The 27719-nt window shown below is 42.7% G+C and overlaps 1 protein-coding gene across 3 annotated transcripts in view; it reads right to left on the bottom strand.

Moving 5' to 3' along the window:
• WRNIP1 (WRN helicase interacting protein 1) overlaps positions 1-19104 on the bottom strand; it is a 35456-nt gene extending 16352 nt beyond the window's left edge. Inside the window, exons 1-4 of one of the 3 annotated variants that reach the window (XR_012157350.1) lie at positions 18980-19104; positions 17673-18648; positions 10358-11232; positions 324-515 (exon numbers count right to left, since the gene is read on the bottom strand). Coding sequence is in view for 2 of the 3 variants with exons in the window: in XM_073332195.1 (XP_073188296.1) it covers positions 324-515; positions 10358-10957 (792 nt within the window). In the remaining variant the exon portion in view is untranslated. The remainder of the gene's footprint in view (positions 1-323; positions 516-10357; positions 11233-17672; positions 18649-18979) is intronic. The other 2 variants (XM_073332195.1, XM_073332196.1) reach the window with 2 other exon arrangements.
• Between the last annotated feature and the right edge of the window lie 8615 nt (positions 19105-27719).

The following is a 27719-nucleotide window of genomic DNA, read 5'->3' as shown; positions in this document are numbered from 1 at the left end:
AAGTGAAGTTGTAAGACGGCTATAAAGAAGTAAAATTTCAGGCAAAAAAAGTGTCAGATTGACAATGCATGTAAAACTTCTACAAAATCCGATTTGGTTTTGAATTAAAGTTCTTGAAAGGCCCACAATACACAACTGAGACTCCTAAATTAGAAGCCTAATTTAATTTTTAACTTCTACAATAAAGTTTCTGAATATATCAAGCAGTGACTTAAAATATAAAGGTAGAAGAAACATTTATTGTTCAGCACCAAGGTACATACATTTTAGGCAAGTAATATTTTGACAGAAACTTTGTTCCTGACAGTTAGGTGGAGCAGTACCTGCTGAGATTTATTGAAACGGTGAATCTCATCAATAAAGAGGATGGTCTTCCTCTTGAGGAGTCTTTTTTCATTCTCGGCTTGCTTGATAACATCTCGGACATCATTTGTCTTGGCACTTGTTGCGGATAAAGTCACAAATCTTGTACCATTCTTCTTGCTGTTGCTGGCTATGATATGCGCTAGAGTAGTCTGAAACAGAGGAAAGAATTAGCTTTTTGAAATAATTTTGGATATATGAAGTATTTGCCTAAAGGAAAGAAGCCAAGAACAGAGCAGCATGTTAACCTAGGGAGAGTGCTGACACCTTAGAGAACAGGAAGCTCATGTTGTTCTAACACAGGGAAGATGTGAAAACATTCTGCTAGAGATCTCTGCCAGCTCCCATCCTCCACTTTCCAGAATTGCATTTTAAGTACCTACTTGGTATCAATATAGAAAGAGCCAGTGCCCCAATTTAGCACAGCTTTTGTGACAGCTGTTTTTTTCGCCCACTGAAGAAAAAGGAACCCCTTCCTCCAAATGTGCTGTTGCTACAGAGGACAGGAGATATGCTGCTCTTCATTGGGGGATATTGCTATAAGTTACCACACAGCACAACAGCTGAGGATACTGAGATGCTCACAAAAAGTTACATGAAATTAGACAGCATTTGAGTATTTTTAAAAATCAAAACACAGCATTTGCTGTTCTCATTGCCAGGAAAATGAAACAATAAATGAATAAATATTCAGCAAAAAGTAGTTCTCCATATGGCCTCAGCATTTTAATAAAGAGATGTTATAATCATGCTAAAAAAAACCTGACTCTTTACAATCTAAATAGGATATTTTCTAGGCAACCAAACCTGGCCTGGATAAATGCAATGCAATTACTACCTGCCAAACAAACTTTTGTTTTAAAGGATGGTTTTCTTGTTTTCCTCTCCATGACCCTCTCTGTACCAGCCACTCCTTCATAGCAGTTTTTATTTATAGGGATTTAAATTGCATTCATTTTAGCATGGGAGCAGCCTGCAATGCTACTTTATAGTCTGCGGTGTTGTTGCAGCTGTGTTGGTCCCAGGACACTAGATAGACAAGGTGGGTGCCATAATATCTTTTATTAGACCAGCTTCAGGACCTGAAGAAAAGCTCTGTGTAGCTCAAAAGCTTGTCTCTTTCACCAGCAGAAGTTGTTCCAATAAAAGGTATTACCTCACCCACCTTGTCTTAATTCCACTTTATAGGCAGACACACTAAACTGAATGTGCACATTTCAGATTTTTTTTTTTTCCCCAGTACCACCTTTGCTTCCTGAGAGTAGAGCACGCAGCTCTGTGTTCTGGAACACTGCAACAAAAAGCTGAGAGTTTTTTCCCTGAGCTGCCTCCTCCTTCACTAATGATGCAGGGGACAAGTACCAGCAAGCCAAAGATTGTCTTGAAAATATATTCCAAGGATCAAAATTAGTGTAGCAGGTGCACTGAACCTGATCCTCTTGCAGGGAAAGATGTGGAAACAGAGTCATCTACCAGTCTAAGAGTGACCCATAGTGCCAGCAGAAACCTGTTTGGGGTTCCTTCAGTAACAGCGCTCTCTTCCTTTAAATGGCTCCTCTCCTTGCCCCCAAGGTGGGTCTAAATCCAACTGTCCTCAAGTAGGAGAAGAGTGACTAAAGGGGATAATACACCCTTAATGGAGCAATAAGGTATCTCTCGCTTGCTGTAGTCATTGTGTGCTGATGGAAGATGCCTTCCCCATTTTCTTTAGATGAGGTTTGGTTTCAGTGTGCCTGATGTTCTGAAACCAACACAGCGTCATCTCACATACTGAGTCCACACCTCTGCCCATCCCCATTGAGCTGGTTCACTAAAGTATTAATTTCCCTGTTCGAGTGCTCTAGAAGACTATGCTAGAACACTGTAAACTGCCTGTCCTGCTCTGCTCAGGAGATCACCACCAAAGCTGCCCCTCAGACCTGCCTTCAGTCAGGAAGCAAAAACATCCAAACATACATACATACAATCGAGACACACACACATTATCGCCTTAGAAATTAAGTTGCCAAAGTAAACCCAAAGTTGGTGTGTCCCTACAAGTGGGATGATAGATTCAGAAAGCGTTGAAGGAGAGTATGCCCACACTTTAAAATACTGGGTGCACTAACTCATTGGTTCATCCAGTCTAAAGGCTGAAAACAAAAACTGATCTTCCATTTTCTTTGAAAGCAGCAGAAGAAATGGATGATTTGACCAGCTGGCTGTTCACTTTCCTGAATTTGTCCTTTAGCTCTACTCAGCGAGGTATCCCCCACTGTGAATTTAGGCAGTGATTCCACATGTTAATGGGACCACTCACACACTTAAGATTGACATACACTTAAATAACGTGCTAAATCAAAGCCTGGCAGAAGAATGCAGGGGAAGCTAGTTTTCATTTCTGACTTCTACAATTGTCAGTCAACGTATGCAGGATTCATAAATGCAGGTCAGATCTGCCACTTGTTTGCAAGGGAGGGACATAAATACAACTTTAAAAAAAAAAACCCCCATTCATTTCTGGTATAAAAAAAAGTTTGCAATTACTGTATTTTCCTGTGAAGCAAATTTGAGCTAGGGTCTTTGAACATGTCACCTTCAAAACAAAACATTCTCCCCCAGATATATAAATATTTTTGGATATTCTGAAAATTTATTTAGATAAAGAAAAACATTTGGGGGGAATAAACCTGAGGATAACATTAGAGTCACAGATTTCAACTGAGAACTTGATAACAGTTTTCAAACTGATGAATCTGGATACTACTCCCTTCCCCCCCAAAGGTCAGAGGTCATGCCATTAGGATAGGGTAAACTGCATTTGAAAATTAATGCTGAAAGCAGTCATCATATTCTTGGCCTCTTCCTTATTATTCCATGCCATCAGTCCTTTAGAATTAAACTGCCTATCACATAGGTGTGGAACGTTTCCTTATTTCCCGAGTTCACTTCTTTTTCATTTATGCATTTTGATATAATGCCTGTAGCCAGAGCTAACAACATACTATACATTTTTTGTAGTGTATTAAGCTACAATGAAGCCAGGAAATATATACTGTAGTGGAAACATAATAGGATCCCAAAGTACAACTGCTCCCAAGAATGCCATTGCTTGCACAGACAAGCTCGAGGAAATGTGCCAAACTACTATGGCGTTTTCCAACAAATTTAGTTATAGTGTATTCTGGGGATGAGATGAAATCTATTACTAAAAATCCAGTACAGTATAAGGAGAAAAAAGCACTAGATATTATATGGACATCTGAAATTTAATTAAGTTCCTAAATTTTTACAACATAAGCCGGCTATATTTTTAGTGTTACACTGAAGCTTGTTTTTTAGATGAATTAACAGTATTTCCCATCAGAACACAACACAATAAATTGGAGGAGACATTTAAGCAAGGTAATAGTCTGCTTCCTCATACAGGCACAATGTACAAGTACTTCTTGTTTAGATAGTATTCTTTGCTAATAGCCAATATGAGCATTGCTCCCACACCTATTTAATTCAATGGCATTTACTTAAGTGAGAACAGGATTGGTCCCATAGTTTGAAGTCTACAGCTTTAGCACAAACACGAAGCAAGGGGCAGGACTGGGAGCAAACGTTATTACAGACCAAGACAGCCAGCTGGGATGGAGCAGCATGAAAAGGAACTAAATGTGCTCATTTCACAGCCTTGCGACAGATACCTACCCGGCCAACAACCCCGGGACACCAGCAAGGAGAGCAGTTCCCTGGGATGGGTTTACAAAACCTGTGATCTGCCCCAGCTGAACTATGGGTTACCAGATATATTACTGAACTAACCTTGTAGCACCCCATTCTGTCTGGGAGACAAGGTCAAGTCAGCTTCAGACTAAAGGAAGCTGGCAGGATAGGAGATGAGCATGGCTCAACTGTGGCAATGGCTGTGTAAATAATAAAAATTTAAAAAATTGATAACACTTAGCTATGGGGAGATTCCAATATGCTTACTCACCTTGGATGGTATCTGACTCCAAAAATAGCCTACTATGGACTACTTGAGGAATAAGGTACTGATCACTGTGAACAACAGTTTCAGAATCTGGCTGATAGCACCTACAAAACCCAATTCAGATCAGGTGTAAACAGGCACAAGGCCACTGAATTATACTTACTGAAAACAGAGCTGTGCCTGCTTACACTAGGTCTGAATTTGTCCCTTTATATTCAAACTGCTTTACAGATACAATGGGCCGATTCTGATCTCACTTTCACCGATATCATTCCTTTGACCTCAATGAAGTTGCTCCTAATAAGAGCTGGGTAAGATTTTTTGTCCAAAATTTTTTTTGGCAAACAAAAACACAAAAAACAACAAATCAGATTTGGTGATACCAAAACGTTCTATGAATTTATGTTGGTTTCACCAAATTGTTTGTGTCTTGCCCCCCATCTCAAAAAAAAAAGTTATGAAAAAGTTGAAACACTTTCTTTAACATTTTGATTTTTTGTTTCCATATGACTTTGTTTCAAAATTTCCTTCAATTTTATTTTAAAAATTCAAAAATGTACAAATTGCTCAAAATCTAAATGACACATTTCATTTTGGATTGACCACAGCATTTAATTCAACCCCAAATGCAACATTTTCCAACTTCTTAATTATCCAAAATTTTTGGTTTTGGTCTGACCTTAAATGATTTTTTCCCCCTGGAATTACCAGCAAACTCAAAAATTCCATATTTACACAACTCTACTCCTGATTTACACCAGTGCAAGATCAGAATCAAGCCCATTATGTTTGGAGACTGGTTCTTAATGGCAGCAGAGATCATCATTTTTCCATATCTGTTTTTAATTTTAAACTCTGCGCTGTTGTAGAAGCCATCTTGATTCTTAGTTAAGATCTGAACTAAAGCTCACTGAAAGACTTTCATTGACTTCAGTGGGCTTTAGCTTAGGCCCCAAAGGATTAGGAGGGGACATAAAATGTAACCAAATATTCAAATAGTTCAGATGATAACTCAGTTGCTAATTAGAAGGGGAGAGAGGAAATCATTTACAGGACATTTTACAACCAAGAGACCAGAAACCCAATCTGCAAATATTTTGTGTCTTGTCATGATGAAGTTTTGAATAAAGCAAATACAAGGGACTGGTTAAAAATAGATAAAAATAAACCCAATGAAATTTAATACAAATTGCAAGGACAGCTTGCTATGTTTTGATGTTACACGTTCCTGTCAACATTACCTACATTAACCTAGTATAGGATTGCACACACAAACCCAAGCAACAGTGGCTAAATGCTCTCTGCCCTAAAATTCTCTAAGCAACAGTGTCCCAGATACCCAGTTATTTACATTTCCCTCCCCTCCCCCCCACAGGTTAACAGCATGCTTAACCTTCCTTCCTTTTTTTTTTATTTTTATTTTTTAAATCACATTGATCTACAAAATTGTTCAGGATTTTGCAGCCCCAAAACTTATCTGTAACAGCAAAGTTATTCTGTGCTTGAGCTACTGGTATGGACATCCCCCTGCTGTCTCTTTACTAAAATTGGGTGTCCCATGGCAGACAAGCAAAAATCTAAATCCCCACATTAAAGTGTCATAAATCACAGCACAGCTTACTCAAATTGCAAACTTGGATTTAAGCAGCTGGGCCAATATAGACATTCATAAGAGTTTCTGTTTTTTTTTTTTTTTTTTTTTTTTTAATTTGAACAGTCAGGATCCATTGGTAGATAACCTTGGCATTTCTTTGAAATGTGCTATTTACATGCTGTCTGCTCATTTTTTGAAGAGCAAGGTTATTGAAATATATAAAAGAACATAAGTTACAAGCACACTTGTAAAATATAAATAATACATAATAAAATAAAATAAAATAAAAGATGGGTTAGCAAGATAGTTAGTATCTTTTTGGTTTATAAAAAAATAGAGCAAAGGGACAAAGTTGCAAACACATCCATGACCTTATCAAACCCAACTGAGAAAGCAGGCTTTTAAAGACCGTACTCCTTTTGGAAAACATGACAAACCTTCCAGTAGCAGGGAAACTTAAAAAACAATTTATCCTAAAGGTACATTAATTTGGTCCCATTAATTTTGACCACACCCCCTCAAACATATAAATTCAGTCAAGGCTGAATTCAACATAATTAGTCAAGTCTCACACACACACCTCTCTCTACCATTGTCAGCAACAGATCCCCCTGAACTGGGACCAAATGCAGATGGGATAAAAACCAATTTGAGACCTGAGATGGGTGGATATTAACTGTGCCTCTGGGTACTCCCTTTTTCTTGTTCTTGTTTTTGAAGATAAGAAAAATAATGGGATAAGACTCTTTATGGAGTGTTTTTCATATACCTTAATTGTACGTATGCTCATATTATTCAACTTCAGTTGAATGACATGATTGGGGTTCATGTGGATTTTAATATTGTTGCTATTTAGTTGGTTTGGTAGGCTGGAAAAGACTTACTTTTCTTAGCAAGAAGGATATTGAGGCTTTTCTATGAACAGGAGATGGTACAGCCCATTCTGAAGTTTACAATTTCTGTTAAGCATTCTTGATATTGCTAGTTTTGGTTTTAAGGAGGTAATGTAAGACTGCTACCTATTTCACAGGACTGAAAAAACAATGATGGGGCTTCTACAGAAAAATTCTTAACAGATACTTTCATGACAATTAAGAGGCCTACAGAAATGTTGCAGAATCCTGCAACAACTGCATTCCCTGTTATGTCTACACTAGCGCGGTAAGTCAACCTACGCAATGCAACTCCAGCTACGTGAATACGTACCTTAGGTTGAGTTACCGCGGGATCTCCACCACAGAGGGGTCAACGGGAGAAAATCTCCCATCAATTTACCTTACTCTTCTCATCGGGGGGTAGAGTACAGGGGTCGACTGGAGAGTAATTTGCAGTCGATTTGTCGGGTCTTTACTAGACCTGCTAAATTGACCACCAGTGGATCGATCTCAGAGCGTTGATCCTGGCTGTAGTGTAGACATGGGCAGAAGTTGTTAATAGGTCTAGGAGTCTAACTTACCCCACCTTATGTATCACTTCTGAATTTAACCTAAGGTATCTGATGCTATTCCTATTTCAACACACGAACACTTGAGATGATTTCTCTGGCATCTACGGCTTAGAATCAAGATGCGATACACTTGAAGCTAAATTACATATGGTGTCTGTTAATATTTCTCCACTGGAAAACCCGGCTAAGAGGGTGGAGCAAAGTCTTAAGGAAACACAGGGAAGTCTGTACTGGAGACAAGACCAAAGGACAAAAAAAAGCTTAGTGGAGAATTTTGATTAAGGGCAATTCTCCCCCTCACCTCCCAAAAAGACAGAAATATGTCAAAGCTATACTGAAGTTTTCAATATTCATGTGTTATGTTTTCATTTGACATTTAAAAAGGGGAACTTTGTGATTTCTACACTCTTTGTTGAGCTTCTTGGGCAATTTTGATACTCCCCTCTGGATAATAAAGATTTTCAGGATTATTAATAAAAGGTTCTACACTTTTGTCTTTTAATTAATTGTTTTTCAGATATGATGATGCAAAAAATCATACACGACCGAGAAACCATAATGAGGTTAATTTGAAAAAGAATGGGGTATATTTTCTTCAATAACAGAAAAAGCTAACATCTTTCCTGAAGTTTCAAAGGATACTCAAGCTAGATGAAAAGCTATATTGCTTTGGGATGAACTTATTCCTTTAGTCTTTTCTGCTTTTGTATCTTTTCCAGCCAAAAGAAAGCTAGGTAGTAATCAGAAATAAATATGTTAAGAATATGTTAATGGTAAAATTTTGTTTTGTGTTTTACTTAAATTAATAATAGCAAGTGTTCCTCTGAAAAATGGGAAATACAATATTATCTGGTTCTTTGCTGCAAAATACAGTTTTTGATTTACATTGCTTAGGTTACAAATAAATATTTTAAGATAATCAGTCTTCTTTTTTCTCAAGATGTTTTGAGGTCTTTTAAGCTTTGATAAGATTTTGATGATGTGCCAAATTATTTTACCTTTATCTGCTATATTGTCCATGTAAACGGATACTGAATTATTTACTAATTTAAATGATTCTTAAAAGCTAGAAAAAGAAACGTTTAATCCTGAAGAGGTGCTTATTGGTGGATAAAGACTTTGAACAACAGAAAGCTTTCACCCTCTGACCAGTCACTGTGTGGTATGAGCAAACATCTTTCTCCATAAGGTCTTTTTGATTTTGAATACTGATTGAGGTTCTCCCTTCCCTTCTCTGAGGAGGTATTTTTTTCCCCATCCGACTAGTTTCTTAAGAGTACTGTATCCACACACAGTAAGATCCCCCATTATTTATCAAATAAGATCTTAGACTATACTTAGGTCTATCAAAGACAAAAAGCCAAGGAGGATGACAGACATCAATGTAGTCCTGTTTCTCATCATTAGAGTCATCTTGGTTTAGTAGTGTGGACCACCTGAAATTTACAGACCAGGAATTTAGGGAAGAACATTTAATTAAAAAAAAAAAAATTTCCAGCAGTTTATATGAGAAGTGATTGAGGTATAGTTTAAGATTTTAGTAGAAGAAGGACCAAGATAAAGCTGAATTCTACCAATATTCTGGAATATTAAAGTTAGGCAGATCTGAACACAAGGAAAATGGAGAACTTAAGGGTAATGGGGCTTTGTGTGGGCACAGAAAAATGTTGCAGGACTGCAGACATACATTCACGGTCCCAAAGAGTTTACAATTCAGGTAGCTTTTTGAAATTAATCAGTCAGTGAATAAAAGGGATAGAAGAAGCATGGAAGCAGGAAGAAAGAGAGAGAGACTGTGAGACCAGAGAAAGCTGAAAGTTAACTAACTTAGAAATACATCAAATTTATTTACAAACAGAAGGGCTTGAACAAAATCAAAAGAAAACAATCCCGCCTCCCAAAAAAACCCCTCTCCCCTCAAGATTCATACAGTGAATTTCAGGTCCTATCTCTAATAGAAACTTAATTATTATACACAATAAGTACATTGATAAGACGTAAATTTTAATGCAGCATAATTTTTTATCCACAGGAGCAACTAACCATAGGAACAATTTACCAAAGGTCATGGGGGATTCTCCATAACTGCCACTTTTTAATATCAAGATTGGATTTTTTCTGAACGATATGCTCTACAAATTATTTTGGGGGAAGTTTTATGGCCTGTTAGACAGGCGCTCAGATTAGATGATCACAATGATCCCTTCTGGCCTTGGAACCTATCAATTAGAAGCAAATAATTGATCAAATAGCAGACTTTTTGAGGTGAGGGAACATATTTTTGGTTATTATTGGTTGAGCGCTGGCAGCATACAGCTCAGCACCTTACAGAAGGTGAACACAGCCATTTTCTATAAGATATCCTACCAGGAACGGATACAGAGACACCGTCAGGTGTTCCGCTTATCATCACCAGTTGTTCCAGGGAAGGCCATGGAATTACCCTGGTAAGCACTGCCCCATGGCACTGAAAGCAGCACTGAGCCCTAAGGAAATGCACAGAACAATTAGAATACCTGGAGGAGCTGGCCTGCAAGGAACTGTTTCTCCCACAGTTACTGCCCCGTCCATCCCAGGGTATGAAGAGAGACTAGGTGCGGGAGACTATCTTGTATTGGACCAACTTCTGTGCTGGCGACAGAGATAAGTTTTGGAGCCACAGACACCTGAAGAGCTGTGTGTGGCTCAAAAGCTTGTCTCTCTCACCAACAGAAGTTGGTCCAATAAAACATATCACCGCCCTCACTTTACCTCCCTAGTGCACTGTTCATTTAACCAGGTGAGCAGAGAAATTCAGAGCAGGAACAGAGAATGGGAAGGAAGCTGCGTTTGGGTAAAACCTTCAATGTTGGCCGGGATTTGTGAGGCCCGTGTCAGGGTGCTGGTGCCCCGGGTGGAAACCGGGCTGACCCTTGTGGAGGAGGCTGTGCTGCCTAGTGACATTCAGGCAGGGGCTCCCTTGGGCCGCTTAAGCGGCCCCGGCGCCACTCACCTTGCCGCAGCCAGGGGGCCCCCAGAGGACGAGCGAGGGGATTTCGTCGGCCTCCAGCAGAGACCGCAGCAGGGTCTGTTCTCCCAGCACCTGATCCTGCCCCACGTAGTCCCCCAAGGTGCCCGGCCGCAGCTTATCGGCCAGGGGCTTCCCCTCCAGCTTCTGGGCCACGGTCTCCCCGCTCAGGACAGCCGCGTGGCTCCCGGGGCTGGCAGCCGGCCCTGGGCAGGCGGGGGCCGGGCTTGCCCCTCGCTCCTGGCCTCGGGCTGCAGCAGCAGCAGCTCCCCTGTGAGCCCCAGCGCCCGGAGTTCCCGGGGGGGCTGCGGCCGCCCGGCCCTTGTGGAACAGGGGGAACACGGGGGCGGCGGGGCCGCTCCCGCCCTCCGGCTCCTCCTCCTCGCTGCTCTCCCCCGGGGGCCCGGAGAGGCGCATTTTCTTGCTGGGGGCCTGCGGGCTCCGCTCCGCCTCGCCGCCCCTCCCCGCCTCCGAGTCCTGCAAGCACCCGTCCAGGTGCGAGTTGATGTACGCGGCGGGCAGCTCCCACAGGCACACGGGGCAGCGCACCAGCGGCCCGGCCTGCTGCGCCCCGGCCCCCTCCATGCCCCTGCGGCTCCCCGCGCGGGCCGGGGCCGGAGCCGCCGCCGCCGCCGCCTCCCCCGGCCCCACCCACAAGCGGCCTCCCTTGCCAGAAGCCGGTAAATGCTCCCCCGCCCGCCTGCTCAAAGCTACAGGCCCGGGCAGGCAGATTGCTTCCTGCCGCTGCGCGCGGGAAACGAATGTGACCGGCCCGTGTCCTCCTCCTCTTGTAGGCGGCCGCAGCGTGTAGACCTTCGGGAGCTGTAGTCCTGCGGCTGTGGGCTAGCTTCGCTTCTTTCCTGCTCGAAAAGAGACACAGAAAGTTGTAACTCACCTTCTCCTCTCCCCCCCGGTTTATTTAGACCTGCTCCCTAGCAAACTTGCTGCACTGGAGGGGGGGTTTGTCTCTGCAGGGGGGCTGTAACAATTTGTGCAGTGGGGGTGCTGAGAGCCATTGGACCAAACTGTAAACCCTGTATATCATAGAATCATAGAATATCAGGGTTGGAAGGGACCTCAGGAGGTCATCTAGTCCAACCCCCTCTGCTCAAAGCAGGACCAATCTGCAATTTTTGCCCCAGATCCCTAAATGGCCCCCTCAAAGATTGAACTCACAACCCTGGGTTCAGCAGGCCAATGCTCAAACCACTGAGTATATGATGGAAACCACTGCAAGGCGGGCGGAGGGGGGTGTGGTAGCACCTGTGGTTCTCTGTGTGTCCTTTCAGGTATCTGCTGGTGAAAGAGACTGGCTTTCCAGCTGCACAGAGCTCTTAGTCTTCTTCAGGGCTGGGCGCTGGGTCAGAGGTGTCCTTGGTACCACACACAGAGCTTCCCCGAAGAGAATATGGCCCAGAGTTTTATAATGAGAAGGCGGGGGTTTGCTGGGTCTTAAGAATTGTTGGGTTGCTCCCAAAAATCCATCTTATTTGAATGTATTCAAACATATTTTTATTCCAGATTATTTTGTTTGGGGTTACTTCTGGTGCCAGTACCTAATGCTACTTAATAGTATTTTGAAAAATTAGAAAGCAGAATCCTTAAAACAAATTTTATTTGTTTTTTTTAAAGAGCTCAGTCTTTTAAACTGTCACATATTTAAATATTTCTAGTAGTAATTTGTCTCAGATTTAGGCCCTGATCTGCACAAGTGCACATGCTCAACTTTGCACATGCAAGTGGTCTCACTTTTCTTTTTTTCTTTTCATTTACACTCTTTCCTTTCTTTTATTATGCTATGCACTTCTGAGCAATAACTATTGTTACCACTAATACCTGTACCAATAAAACTCACTATCATACCTCAGCTTCAAACAGTGAAAAATCATGAACTTTATTAAACATCCCTGAGATGTGTAATATCACCATTGAAATTCACCAAAAGCTTGAGTTCCGCTGCACACTTCAGACATTTTAAAAATAAATCCTGACTCCTGCAGGCAAATCGTGAAGTGTAACTTCATAGAGTTCCTCTGATTTCACACTGGTGTAAGTGAAATCAGAACTGGGCCCTGTGTGTTTGCTTTGTTAGATTCACAGGCCATTTATCAAAATACCTTGATGTTTGTTTTTTTTCTTGAGAAGAGTCAGAAATGTTGTTAGGTTTTTTTTAAAAAGTCTTCCCATTGTCCTACAGTGTAAAAAACATAGCATGGGTTTTACTAGATAGGAAAGTATAATAACTAGTACAGTTACCATCATAGTTCATCAACTAAAGTTGACCTAATGGTAAATCTTTCCAGGTTATATTGGTTTTTCCTCCTATTATACATTTAGTTTTAATTATTCATTATTATATAACTGTTCCTATCTTGTAAATTTCCAGGTCAGTCTAATGTTAAAGATGTACTGTGCTGGGGTACTGAAATGTAAACAAGTCTGGCTACTATGTAATAGTACCTGTCTTCTGACTTAAATCTTGAAAGTGTCTGGCAAAATACTAGTATGTAGAAAAGGTAACAGATGAAGTTTTGGTTTGAACTCATGATGAAGGTTTATAGATTATTATTAATACAGTACCCAAAAGTTTGCAAGGCACGTTACAGAATATGGAGTAAATCAAGTCCTAGCTGAAGAGCTTACAATCTAAAGAAACAGACTGAGAAAGAAAAAGGATATACATTTTCTTAGCAGTGCCTGTATGCCTATATTATATTCCTGCCCAGCTCTAAACACTCTCTACCTTATTTCACCTGGGTTATCGATATGTTGCTATTATGCAAATGTAGAGATAACATTATACATGCCTCTTTCCCACATAATCATGCGAGCCTCTGTGGCTCTGTGCAGTTGAAAATAGCTGTGGCCTTTAGGCCTTTGTATGCCCATGAAGACAACAAATGCCTGCTCTGAGGTAAGCTATCCTGGCCAAAGTGGAATGCTGGCCTATTGAGGAAGACTGAAAGGAAAAGCCCCTCAGGAATGAGTTGGAGCAACACTTAATTCTAGGTCCATCTTCTCCGTTCTCACCAAAACAGCCCAGCCCACAGAGATTTTTTTTTTCCCATTTAAATAACATGTATATTTTCTGAATTATTTGACAGTAAAATTATGTAGGACAGACGGATTTTTGTATTGCACATGTTAACTGTTGGGACAGAGTTACAAGGTAGATTTAGGGCGGATTAAACCTGTTTCTGTGGTAACAGATGGCTCTAGGCCCAGTCTCACAGGTTTCTGCTTTATCAGATTACCAAAGAGTAGTGGGGGTGCTCTGCTGTCTATCTTATCAGTGTTGTAGTGGTGATCACTCACTGCTGTTGAATTCCATAATTGAACCCTGGAAGCCTTCCCTTGTTTACCATGTTGTTTTAGGATGGTGTGAAGATAATAATGGAGAGGAGTGACCTAACAGGTGGGCAATGGGCCCCCATCTTCTTTTCTTTCCTTGCTCCCTGCCTCTCTGTACCGGAAAGATAATGGAGCAAATAATTAAGCAATCAATTTGCAAACATCTAGAAGGTGATAAATAACAGTCCTCCCTTGTGGATGGGGGGAAGCAGTAAATTTTTAAGAGCAGGTTAGACAAATACCTGTCAGGAATGGTCTAGAGATAATACTTAGTCCTGCCATGAGTGCAGGTAACTGGACTAGGGGACCTCTTGAGGTCTCTTCCTGTCCTGTGATTCTAAAACACAGCCATGAGGATCACAACATCTTTAGGCTTGTCACCCCTTTAACATTTTCCCCAGCTGATTGAACATCAGTCAGCTAGGGAAAAATGTGCCCTTTTCATTAGGACATGTCACTGTCATTAGACAGATTGCTACATTTGGTGATCATGGGCTGGGAAAGGATGTGGTCTTTAAGTGATTACAGAGAGACTTAGGCTTTCTGTTGCCATTGGGGTACTTCTCTCTCACAGTAGGAAGCACTCTTTGCAGCTGTGTAGTCCAAAAGCATTTCAGAGTCTATGAGTAATGAGAGCCATGGGATTATTTTTACCTGGATTACAGCCTGTCATTTGTCTAACAGCTTTTAAATATTTTCCTCCACACACTTGCTTAAAGCAATCTTCAAAATATATTGTGGGCTAGATTCAGTCCTGGAATATACCAGCTAAAGTAGCTAATCATAGACTATCAGGGTTGGAAGGGACCTCAGGAGGTCATCTAGTCCAACCCCCTGCTCAAAGCAGGACCAATCCCCAACTAAATCATCCCAGCCAGGGCTTTGTAAAGCCTGACCTTAAAAAACCTCTAAGGAAGGAGATTCCACTACCTCCCTAGGTAACCCATTCCAGCACTTCACCACCCTCCTAGTGAAAATGTTTTTCCTAATATCCAACCTAAACCTTCCCCACTGTAACTTGAGACCATTACTCCTTGTTCTGTCATCTGCTACCACTTTAGAACAATTTAGATCCATACTCTTTGGAACCTCCTTTCATGTAGTTGAAAGCAGCTATCAAATCCCCCCTCATTCTTCTCTTCTGCAGACTAAATAATCCCAGTTCCCTCAGCCTTTCCTCATTAATCATGTTCTCCAGCCCCCTAATCATTTTTGTTGCCCTCCGCTTGACTCCTCAATTTTTCCACATCCTTCTTGTAGTGTGGGGCCCAAAACTGGACACAGTACTCCAGATGAGGCCTCACCAATGCCGAATAGAGGGGAATGATCACGTCCCTGGATCTGCTGGCAATGCTCCTACTTATACAGCCCAAATGCCGTTAGCCTTCTTGGCAACAAGGGCACACTGTTGACTCATATCCAGCTTCTCGTCCACAGTAACCCCTAGGTCCACTTCTGCAGAACTTCTGCCTAGCCACTCGGTCCCTAGTCTGTAGCAGTGCATGGGATTCTTCCGTCCTTAATGCAGGACCCTGCACTTGTCCTTATTGAACCTCATCAGATTTCTTTTGGCCCAATTAGTCTAGGTCCCTCTGTATCGTGTCCCTACCCTCCAGCGTATCTACCACTCCTCCCAGTTTAGTGTCATCTGCAAACTTGCTGAGGGTGTAATCCATGCCATCCTCCAGATCATTAATGAAGATACTGAACAAAACCTGCCCCAGGACCGACCCTTGGGGCACTCTGCTGGATACTGGCTGCCAACTAGACGTGGAGCCATTGATCACTACCCGATGATCTAGCCAGCTTTCTGTCCACATTATAGTCCATTCATCCAGCCCATACTTCTTTAACTTGCTGGCAAGAATACTGTAGGAGACTGTGTCAAAAGCTTTGTAAAGTCAAGGAACAACACGTCCACTGCTTTCCCCTCATCCACAGAGCCAGTTATCTCATCATAGAAGGCTATTAGGTTAGTCAGACATGACTTGCCCTTGGTGAATCCATGCTGACTGTTCCTGATCACTTTCCTTTCCTCTAAGTGCTTCAAAATTGATTCCTTGAGGACCTACTCCATGATTTTTCCAGGTACTGAGGTGAAAGTGATTGGCCTGTAGTTCCCCGAATCCTCCTCCTCCCCTTTTTTAAAGACAGGCACTACATTAGCCTTTTTCCAGTTATCCGGGACCTCCCCTGATTGCCATGAGTTTTCAAAGATAATGACCAATGGCTCTGCAATCACATCTGCCAACTCCTTTAGCACCCTTGGATGCAGCGCATCCGGCCCCATGGACTTGTGCTCGTCCAGCTTTTCTAAATAGTCCCGAACCACTTTTTTCTCCACAGAGGGCTGGTCACCTCCTCTCCATACTCTGCTGCCCAGTGCAGTAGTCTGGGAGCTGACCTTGTTCATGAAGACAGAGGCAAAAAAAGCATTGAGTACATTAGCTTTTTCCACATCCTCTGTCACTAGTTTGCGCCCCCCATTCAGTAAGGGGCCCACACTGTCCCTGACCTTCTTCTTGTTGCTAACATACCTGTAGAAACCCTTCTTTTTACTCTTAACACCCCTTGCTAGCTGCAACTCCAAGTGTGATTTGGCCTTCCTGATTTCACTCCTGCATGCCTGAGCAATATTTTTTATACTCCTCCCTGGTCATTTGTCCAAGCTTCCACTTCTTGTAAGCTTCTTTTTTGTATTTAAAATCAGCAAGGATTTCACTGTTAAGCCAAGCTGGTCGCCTGCCATATTTACTATTCTTTCTACACATCGGGATGGTTTGTCCCTGTAACCTCAATAAGGATTCTTTAAAATACAGCCAGCTCTCCTGGACTCCTTTCCCCCTCATGTTATTCTCCCAGGGGATCTTGCCTATCAGTTCCCTGAGGGAGTCAAGGTCTGCTTTTCTGAAGTCCAGGGTCTGTATTGTGCTGCTTTCCTTTCTTCCTTGTGTCAGGATCCTGAACTCGACCATCTCATGGTCACTGCCTCCCAGGTTCCCATCCAGTTTTGCTTCCCCTACTAATTCTTCCCAGTTTGTGAGCAGCAGGTCAAGAGGAAGTCACTGCATTCAAGTTGCAGTGGGGGAGGTTTAGATTGGATATTAGGAAAAACTTTTTCACTAAGAGGGTGGTGAAACACTGGAATGCGTTACCTAGGGAGGTGGTAGAATCTCCTTCCTTAGAGGTTTTTAAGGTCAGGCTTGACAAAGCCCTGGCTGGGATTATTTAACTGGGAATTGGTCCTGCTTTGAGCAGGGGGTTGGACTAGATGACCTTCTGGGGTCCCTTCCAACCCTGATATTCTATGATTCTATGATTCTAAGAGCTCTGCCCCTAGTTGGTTCCTCCAGCACTTGCACCAGGAAATTGTCCCCTACACTTTCTAAAAACTTCCTGGATTGTCTGTGCACTGCTGTATTGCTCTCCCTGCAGATATCAGGGTGATTGAAACCCCTATGATAACCAGGGCCTGTGATCTAGTAACTTCTGTTAGTTGCCTGAAGAAAGCCTCATCCACCTCATCCCCCTGGTCCGGTGGTCTATAGCAGACTCCCACCATGACATCACCCGTGTTGCTCTCACTTCTAAACTTAATCCAAGACTCTCAGGTTTTTCTGCAGTTTCATACTTGAGCTCTGAGCAGTGATACTGCTCTCTTACATTCCGTGCAACTCCCCCACCTTTTCTGCCCTGCCTGTCCTTCCTGAACAGTACTCCAGTCATGTGAGTTATCCCACCAAGTCTCTGTTATTCCAATCACATCATAATTCCTTGACTTTGCCAGGACTTCCATTTCTCCCTGCTTGTTTCCCAGGCTTCTTGAATTTGTGTATAGGCACTTAAGATAATTCGCTGATTGTCCTGCTTTCTCAGTATGAGGCAGGAGTCCTCCCCTCTTGCACTCTCCTGCTCGTGCTTCCTCCCGGTATCCCACTTCCCCACTTACCTCAGAGCTTTGGTCTCCTTCCCCCAGTGAACCTAGTTTAAAGCCCTCCTCACTAGGTTAGCCAGCCTGCTTACAAAGATGCTCTTCCTTCTTTTCGTTAGATGGAGCCCGTCTCTGCCTAGCAATCCTTCTTCTTGGAGCACCATCCCATGGTCAAAGAATCCAAAGCCTTCTCTCCAGCACCACCTGCATAGCCATTCGTTGACTTCCACATTTCGACGGTCTCTACCTGGGCCTTTTCCTTCCACAGGGAGGATGGACGAGAAGACCACTTGTGCCACAAACTCCTTTATCCTTCTTCCCAAAGCCACATAGTCTGCAGTGATCTGCTCAAGGTCATTCTTGGCAGTATCATTGGTGCCCACGTGGAGAAGCAGGAAGGGGTAGTGAACTGAGGGCATGATGAGACTTGGCAGTCTCTCCGTCACATCATGAATCCTAGCTCCTGGCAAGCAGCACGCTTCTCGGTTGTCCCGGTCGGGACGGCAGGTAAATGACTCAGTCCCCCTTAGGAGGGAGTCCCTGACCACCACCACCCACCTCCTTCTCTTGGGAGTGGTGGTCGTGGAACCCCCATCCCTAGGACAGTGCATCTCATGCCTTCCAATCGGTGGAGTCTTCTCCTGCTCCCTTCCCTCAGATGTATCATCTATCCACTGTCCACATTCGTACCTATGGAGAGAACATGAAAACGGTTGCTCACCTGTATCTGCATTGCTGGTACATGGATGCTCCTCTTTCTTCTTCTGGAGGTCACATGCTGCTAATTTTCTTTACTGTCCTTCTGTCCCTGCTGTACAGCCTGCTCTGATTTTTCAGAATGTTGTGCCCGTAGAAGCATATCCTGATGTCTATCCAGGAAATCTTCATTTTCTCTTATGCAATGCAGGGTTGATACTTGTTTCTCCAGACTTTGAACCTTCTCTTCCAATATGGAGACCAGCTTGCACTTTGTACAGACAAAGTTGCTTCTGTCCTGTAGAAGAAAGATAAACATGGCACATCCTGTGCAGGTCACAACAGCTGATCACTCACCATCCATATTACCTTCCTTCTAAGAGCTTCTTCAGCTGTTGCAGTAACAACTCAGAGAAGCCTGCAAGATGAAAGCCTCAGTAGGCTCTCCCCAGGCGAACTCCAAGTCAAAATCCCTATGTTCACATCTCCACTCGTTCGCAACGGGCTGCCTTTTTATAACCATCAGGCCCACTCAAGGCCCACCTGGAACAAAGCACTCCCAATTCACACTTTTCAAACAGTCAAGCACACGGACAAACTGTCCCTGCAACAGACACTCAGATACTCACCAACACAGCCCCCTAATGCAGCTCTTAGTGTACCTCCTCTCGGACAGATCCCAGTGAAACTACCTCTGTTAGCCTCGCTGCTGTTCGCGGAGGAAAAAAAGCTCCAAGAATCTCTTTCCTGCCCTGGGGAGTCAGAACACAGCAACAAGGCACTGTTCCAGGAATGAGTGGGGCAAGGTCAACTGAAAGATATGCTGACCTAACACAGCCTAGCTTAAATGCTGACAAATAAATTTTCTATTAAAGGGAAAGTGTTCACATGAACATCACATATTTAATTACTTACGTAATCCTATATTATACAAAATTACTCATCTGTGTTACTAATAACAGTGAAAGAATAATTAAAGTCTAATTTACTTTGTATAATTTATGGTGTTTGTCCAGGTTGAGCAAAATGCAAGCAATAAACAATGCAACTGGATTGGTTTGTTTCAGCTTTTTTGTTCTCATGAGCTAGCACAGTGCTATTGTATTTGGGTTTACATCACTGCTAGACAAGGCTTACAAAAATAATTCAAACATTTTATTCACTTTAGATTTTAGGTCTAAAATAAATTGAGAGTCCCTTTCCTTTACTTCTGAAATGTTAGATTTCACTGCTCCCCATCAAAATCTGTAGTACTAGGAGACATTTTTTCAATGCGTGAGTGCAACACATTTTTATACAGATGTGAAAATGGAATTTAGGGCTTGTCTACACAGGGAAGTTGACTGGCATAGCTCGCTGTGTGGACATTATTCTAGAATATAAATCACTTTATTCCAGAATAATGAGTGTGCTTTGGAATAGCTATTGCAGAGTAGCTTAATGTGCAATAGCTATTCTAGTCAATTTCTCTGTGAAATCAAGCCTTTAGGTTCCTAAGTCACTAAAAAACTGGTAATGATATCTAAGACAGGCAAAGGTTACTAATGTCAGCAATGTTTCTTTTTTGAGCCTAGCTAGTTATAGCTACAAAAAAATACCCCCACAGATTTTAAGAGGAAAAAATGTATAACATTTTTATTGCACAGTTGACTTGTTTTTAAACTAAAAATGCAAGAATCATGTTAATGTTTCATCTGTTTCTCCTCATTACAGACAAGAAAAGGAAGATGTCAAATGTCATGAGTATTCACTGATTTATGAAACCAAGCTGGAGAGAGATCAAGATGGTAACCTTATTGGATACAACACAAAGCTATTTAAGATTAACAGGATGGAAGAAATCAATACACAGTACAGCAGTACCAAACTAGGCAAAGTGGCTTTTTTTCAGTGCTTGGAAAAGGTGGAGAGGGTGAGAAGCTTTTGGGAAGAAAGAATCAGTGAACCAGAGCCTGGCACAGAAGATAAAGAGGTAACCAACTACAGAGATATTACCTTCTGTCCTGTGCTTCCCACATATGTATAGCTTAGTACAGTGAAATTTCACTTTCCATGCTATTTTTCATATTTTCCATTAAATATAATGCAGTTACTGTAGTTTTGAGAGATTTTTGAACTTGGGTGCCTAAAGTTAGGCAATTAAATCTGTATTTAGGCACATTGCCTGATTTTCAGAAGACTCATGGGAGTTGTGAGACTTCAGCACCTCTGAAAAAGCAGGCTGCTTATTTAAATGTGGATTTAGTTGCCCCTCAAGTTTAGCAAGTTCCCAATTTAGAAAATTCTGGAATAATTTTTTGAAAAATATGTAAATCTTTCCATGCTACTTAGTTAAAAATGAGACAAATGTTTTAACATCATAGATGGTGATCCTGCATGATTGAAGCTGGTGGGAGCTTATTGACTTCCATAGGAGCAGGAGCAGGCCCATAGCGTAAAGGTTTTGTGCAGAAAGATGGTTGCATGTTCAGCTAAAATTCTCCTTTCTGGTGGTTTGAAAGAATAAAATATTTCCTGACATCATTACATTTTACTAAGGAGAAAAGCCAGAGAAGCTACTGACTCTACTGACCTGTAGTTCAGACAATAGTTAGGGAGTAGTACTTAGAACCAATGCAGTGAGAAATTATTTGTTTACATACCAGTTTGTGAAAAATTACATATATTTTAGTTTTTATCTGTGGGAGGGAAATGTAAATATTCAAAGGTTATAAATGGCAACCTGAGACATTTGTATAATTTTAAAGTTATTCTGAGATGTTTTGCTTTTATATTCAAACACCAAGAAATTTAGTTTTTAATTATTTTAATCATTATTCTCATCATGATATATTTGGGGGAACTAATTATTTTACTATTAAGTGTGCTGCTACTGTTGTTAGTCATTTTTAAAAAGAAAATATTTATGTATTACAAAAAACCCCCTCTCCTTTGTATAAAATGCATTTCTAGTCAATTTCAAGGTAAAATCAAGACTCTTCTGACAGATTTCCAGGTCTCTATATAGGATTCACACATTATATTAAAACAGCATTGTCACATTGTCAAAGCTACTAGTCCCCATGACTACAAGGTTAATTTCTGGGTGGTGGGTTGTTGTTTTTTTGTTTAGTTTTTTTTTTGGGGGGGGGGGAATCTACTAACTCCCCAAAATGAGGGTTGTGTCAGTATTAAAGTCACAATTATTGGGCTGGAGTGTGGAAGCAGAAACCAGTAGTGTTGACTTGCACCCCACTCCGTCCGTTCTTTCTGCCTGCTGCAACATTCTTATCTGCAGGGATTTGGAATGAAGAGATTTCCTGTTGTTCTGAAGATTCTCATTCATTTCAGTCCACAGCCATGTAACAAAAATGTGGCAGGCAGGAATAGGAGGGCTGGATGAACTGTTAGCCAGTACTACAGTAAACCCAACATAGAATCATAGAATATCAGGGTTGGAAGGGACCTCAGGAGGTCATCTAGTCCAACCCTCTGCTCAAAGCAGGACCAATTCCCAATTAAATCATCCCAGCCAGGGCTTTGTCAAGCCTGACCTTAAAAACTTCTAAGGAAGGAGATTCTACCACTTCCCTAGGTAACGCATTCCAGTGTTATGTCTACCATCGTCAGTTTATTGCAAGCAGGTTGTCCATTCTAAATTGGCATTTTAAGTTTTTTGCTGGTGCCATATATATTTTACAAATATTGCTGATTCCCCAGGCAATACAAGTAAAATATTGCTCAAGGGTAAAACTAGTTGTCGAGATTGTTATAATAACTTGCTTTAATTAACTGGGTGGCCACTATCATCGCTGAGCACTCTTTCCTTCCCAGTGGTCTGTGAGTGTCAAAAAAGGAATCAAAACCAAATCTTCTGCTTAGCAGGGCAGAGCCCTAGAGTTTCTGAGCCTTCCTGCATATAGCAGGTAGTAGTCTGGATGGTTGCAAGCTTGTTTCCCATTTCTTGGGGGGGGGGCTCCATTAATCATTGATTCTAACTTCATCACCTTTGATATGTTTCAAGAGTTAGTGCTTTGTTAGAAGTGTTGCTGGAACTGGTGCAAAAACTTTTGAGATTCATTGGAAGAGGTGTGACTGACTACAGGCCTCCAGGAGGAAAAGGAGCAAGTGCCGAAGCAAGGTTGTGTCCTCCTACTCTAGCCTAACAGTCTAGTCAAAAGAACAATCTTGCTCAAGCTAAAAGGTAGTATAATTCTATTCTAATGACATTCTACCATCTTTCTTGAGCAAGAATTCCAAATACATAAGCTTGAATGATGTTTTTCCTAATACTGGTCCCAAATTAACTCACATAAAAGTCATTGGCAAAACTCCCAGATCCTAATTCAGCACAGCACGTAGGCATGTGGTTAAAATTAATGCCTAAAATTTTTTGCTGAACCGATTGGGCCTAAACCATGGTGTAGGTGTAGAAGAAAAGTGAGCCCTGTATATAAAAGCTTTTAGTTTTATCCCCAAGCCTGTTGAACACTATCATAGTTTTATTATATTATACAATGAGAGGAAGAAGGAATAATTTTCCCTGCAGGAATGGGTGGCTGTGCGGGGAAAAGCAGGGGGTGGGAGTGCAGACTTAATTTCAGCATGTGGGATCTCACTCAGATTGAACTCAATGGTAAAGCTCCTATTCATTTCAGTGGGAGCAGTACCAAGCCCAGAAAATATGCCAGTGAGGTTGTGGGAGGAAATGTACAATATTCAGAATATTTATAAAAGATGTGTTCATTTGAAAGGTAAATGTTATCAGAGGCTAATTGGGCATAATTATAGAAGAAAATACACACCCCACATCCCCGGAAATAGCTGTCTTTCTAGAGATGTTACTTTTCTAAAATAAACAAACGTTATCTTATTTTCAATATTACTTATATTTTATAAAATCAAAAAGCTTAATCTGAAGACAAACACCCAAGGAACCATTAGAACAATGGAAAACAAATAACTGTGCTGCCAATTCAGTTATGTGTAATAGCTCAAAGAAAATCACTGGGAGAAAGCTGTGGTGTGCATTCCCCTTGTTGGCACTCTTCTTCAGATCTTCCGCGGGATGAAAAGTTACTCACTGAATACAAAAAGGGTTGTTCTGGCAAATTAGAATTTCTTTCTCTGTTCTTTGTATATATTTTTGTTCCCTCTGGGCCAGTGTTCAGAACAGGCCCTTCCTATTATTTTTGCAACTATATGGGTTCAAATTAAAGAACATTGAGCTACCAAAGAAGAAAAGATGGAAAGCATGAGAGTTAACAAGAAAAAAAAAAGGGTAGTTTTCTGATCAACTTTTATATGCAGAATGTTCTATTGCCCTCCCTTTCTACCTGTGGATCAAATTCTGCCCTTGGATGTGTGCACAATAGCACAAAAGCTGCACAACTGCAGTCAGGCAGAATTTGGCCCCCCAAACTATTTCTATATCTGAAGACCACTTATAGCCTGGCAATTATTTATGCCACCAGAGTTCAAGAATTTTGGAGTTAACTGATAGCATGATTACTTTCGTCAATCACAGTCAAGTTCAACCCTGTCTGATTAACTCAGTTGACTTCAGACTGCTCCAATTACAGGATGACATCCTGGCCCATTGAATTTCACCCTCAGTCTCTGCCCCTGGCCCTCAGCTGGTAGAGAAGTGTGGTTTGACAGCAAATGGAACTGAAATCCACATGTTTAAATTGGTTGCAGAGATTCAAAATGAGGGGAACCAAGCATAAAAACAGAGCACACTGTTTTAAATGATATGGGATTAGTTTCTTTAGTTGTAAACATGTTCTTTAATCTCATTTTCATGATTCTGGTGCAAGTAATTTATTTATGATTTATTTGTTAATTTTATTGATTTTTTCCAGTGCCCACTGCTCTAGCTGCCAGGCACTTGTTTACAGAATTCATACAACAATAAAATCACGCATGATGGGTGGTATTAAAAGACCATTTCTTTAGGACTACAAAACCAGCCAAACAGCTAACCCAGTCTTAAACTCAAACTCTCTAAACTCTGCCAGACTACCCAGGGGAACAAGTTTTAAAGGCAGGGCCCCTCAACTTTAAGAAAGTTCTGCTCTTGGTCCTGGAGTGATGTAATTCACCCCCACAGCCTGAAAGCAGATTTCAGTGCAGCAGCTCTCTAGCTATTATGGTCTGGAGTGGTGGCTGCGACTAGTCCAGGCTTCCGTGCAGGGTTTCTGGATTGTATGATTTTGGGCCTGGCCAACCCCCTAATTTCCTTTTCCTACCAGCTTATTTAGGGTCAGCGCAGAGTTCATCTTTGCAGTACACTGAAGGTGCAGAGACCCCTCTGTTGCCGGCACCCAGTGCCGAGAGGCTGAACAACAGCTTGAGTGGTTCGTTACCCGGTGTGCTACACCCAATAATCACAACGGGGTGGAGAAGCAGAAAAGTTTATTTGCAGCTGCAAAAAGGTACAGGGAGAATAAAATCTCAAATCCTGCACAACAGAGCAGGAAGTTACACAGGCTTTTATACATCCTTTTCCCCAGCATACTTATCCAATAGCAAGCTGCCCCAAGTATCCATATAGCCAGCCAATCCAGTTCCCAGCTAGTTCCCTGATTCTCTGTATCATTTGTTAAACTATACATAAAGCTGCTTTATTCAGCATTGTTCTTCCATATCTCCTCTGTTTGGCCTTGCTTAGTTTCAGGCAGTCTGACTCTGCAACATACTGTTGCAGATTCTCAGCATAACTGCTGTGTGTGCCTCCAGGCGGGGGGGCCAAGGACACTTGGGCCTAGCACACAGAGCTGCTGCGAGTGCCTCCAGGCAGGAGGGGGGGGGGGCCCAAGGACACAGGGGCCTAGTGCGAGGGGGCTTCATCGACACTCGTGGTCTTCCAACCCCTCGAGTTACCTAGTGGCCATGCCCCAGTGTTCCCAACAACTCCCCCCTTTGAGAACACTCAACAGCCTTGGCTCTGAGTTTTCTCACTTGGGCTTGCTACATTGGAGATATTAACTGGACGGCAAGTTACATTTCCAAACCCCTTTTTTGTGGTAAGATTATTTGTAAGTGTTTCCCTAAAAGGGGAGGAACCATTACACCCACACTGTTGGCCTCCCCTGTTGGTCTTTATCCAATACCCATTAGCCCACTGTGTAATAACACAGGAGCTCTTTTCCCACAGGATGCCCATAGGGATCAGATTGGTTTCGGGTAAAACATAACACTTCCTTAGTGAGTACTGCAACTGAATACTCCTGGTCCTGATAGGTGGCTTGCTGTAAAGAGGTCTTGTTTCAGAACGGTGAGTTCGTTCTTTCCTGCTCTTTGGTGGTGGCTAATTCTGCTAGGGTCAAGGGCAGCATGTCAAGGGGCATTCCCGTTTTGGGGGATAGTGGAGTTGGAGCACATACCCAGCAATCAGTCTGGTTTGTTAAAGTAGCAACATGGTGTGCAAGCAAAACAAAGGAGTTATGCTCCCGATATGCACAATTTGGAAATACCAATACAAAGAATAACAATGTTACCCAATTAATTATTACCAGAGTCTTTTCAACCCAGGGTCTCCAGAACCTGGGTGGGCCCATTTTAGCATTAAGGTGCCCGCTATTTGTGTTTTTTAAACAGTAGCTTTAGCCCGAGATCGTCACTAGATGAGGAGTCAGCAGGTTGAACGGTCCACTGTTCTGCTGACGAGGGGGCGGGTACTGCCTTCAGACGAGAGTGATGGATCCAGTTCTTGTGTCCCTTGATTTTTGCCGCTGTATGGGAGATCAGCAGGACGGTATAGGGTCCTTTCCACTTTTCCTGGAGAGGCTCGTCTTTCCAGGTGCGAACAAGCACAGAGTCACCGGGCTGTAAGGAGTGGACGGGAGAGTCCAAGGGGAGAGGCTGGGAATCCTTGGTATACCTGTGAAGAGACAAGAGAACAGCAGACAGGGAACACATATACTGTGACAAAAAAACATTACCCAACTCCCATTCCCCTGACAGAACCGGGGTGCCATTCATGGGCCATGCCCTTCCAAACATAATTTCAAAGGGACTGAGCCCTAATCTACCCTTTGGGAGAACGCGGATACGGAGTAGGACGAGGGGCAAAGCATCAGGCCATCGCAGTGAGGCTTCTTGGCACACTTTTGAGAGATGCCGTTTAAGGGTCTGATTGGTACGCTCCACTACCCCACTGGCTTGCGGTCTCCAGGGCGTATGGAGTTTCCAGGGGATCTGTAAGGCATGTGAGATGCTTTGAATGATTTTTGATGTGAAGTGTGTCCCATTGTCAGATTCCATCCACAGGGGGAGTCCAAAGCGAGGAATGATCTCCTTAACAAACTTGAGGGCCACTGTCCTGGCAGTGCAGTTACGGCATGGGAAGGCTTTTGGCCATCCGCTGAACCGATCCACTATAACAAGGAGATATTTGAACCCTTGGGTTCGGGGAAACTCAGTAAAGTCTATTTGCCACACTTGTCCGGGGCCCGGAGTGGGTTCTAGGGCAGCTGGTGGCACAGGATGTCCCGGTCGGTGATTATTCTTTTGGCAGACTAAGCTGTCCGCTTGTACCTGGGCAGCCAGGGGTCGGAGTCCGGAAGTGATAAAGTATTTTCCCATTAGCTGGATAAGTGCTTCCCTGCCAGCATGAGTGGTTTGATGTAGTTTCTGCAGCACTGGCCGGATTAGGCCCTTTGGTAAGAGGACCTTCCCTTCTGGGGAATGGAGCCATCCCTCCTTTTCCCGGAGACTGAGTTTGTCAGTTAGCTGTCTCTCCTCCCCAGAGTACTGAGGGGTTGGAAGCTCCCCTACTGATGGGATAAGGGCATGCATATGGGCGTTCTCAGCCTGAGGGGATGGCAGGGTGGCAGCATGCTTAGCCTCTCTATCTGCCCGGGCGTTACCTCTGGCCACATCTTGATCCTCCCTTTGATGGGCTTTACAGTGTACCACCGCCACTTCCGAGGGGAGTTGTACGGCTTCTAGGAGCCGGAGGATTTGGGGCCCATACTTGACTGGGGAGCCTTGGGCTGTCAGCATTCCCCTTTGCTTCCATAGGCCAGCATGAGCATGCAGCACACCAAAAGCATACTTTGAATCAGTAAAAATGTTGACCCGCTTTCCTTTTGACAGTTCAAGTGCACGGGTCAGGGCTATTAGTTCGGCAAGCTGGGCAGAGGTCCCAGCAGGCAAACCTTCAGCTTCCACAGTGTCATGGAGGGTCACAACAGCATAACCCGCCCTCCTTTGCCCATCTATTACAGTACTGCTACCATCAGTGTACCACTCATAATCTGCATTTGGGAGAGGTACATCCTTTAAATCCGGACGGCTGGAGTACTGGACATCTATGATCTCTAAACAGTCATGTTTCTGTTCCTCTGTTTCTGGCAAGAGAGTGGCTGGGTTAAGGGAGGGGCA

The sequence above is a fragment of the Lepidochelys kempii genome, chromosome 2 (genome assembly GCF_965140265.1).
Source record: "Lepidochelys kempii isolate rLepKem1 chromosome 2, rLepKem1.hap2, whole genome shotgun sequence".
Lineage (NCBI taxonomy): Eukaryota > Metazoa > Chordata > Testudines > Cheloniidae > Lepidochelys > Lepidochelys kempii.
Note: the sequence above shows the minus strand (reverse complement) of the source record. Positions and strands in the feature narration are given on the sequence as shown.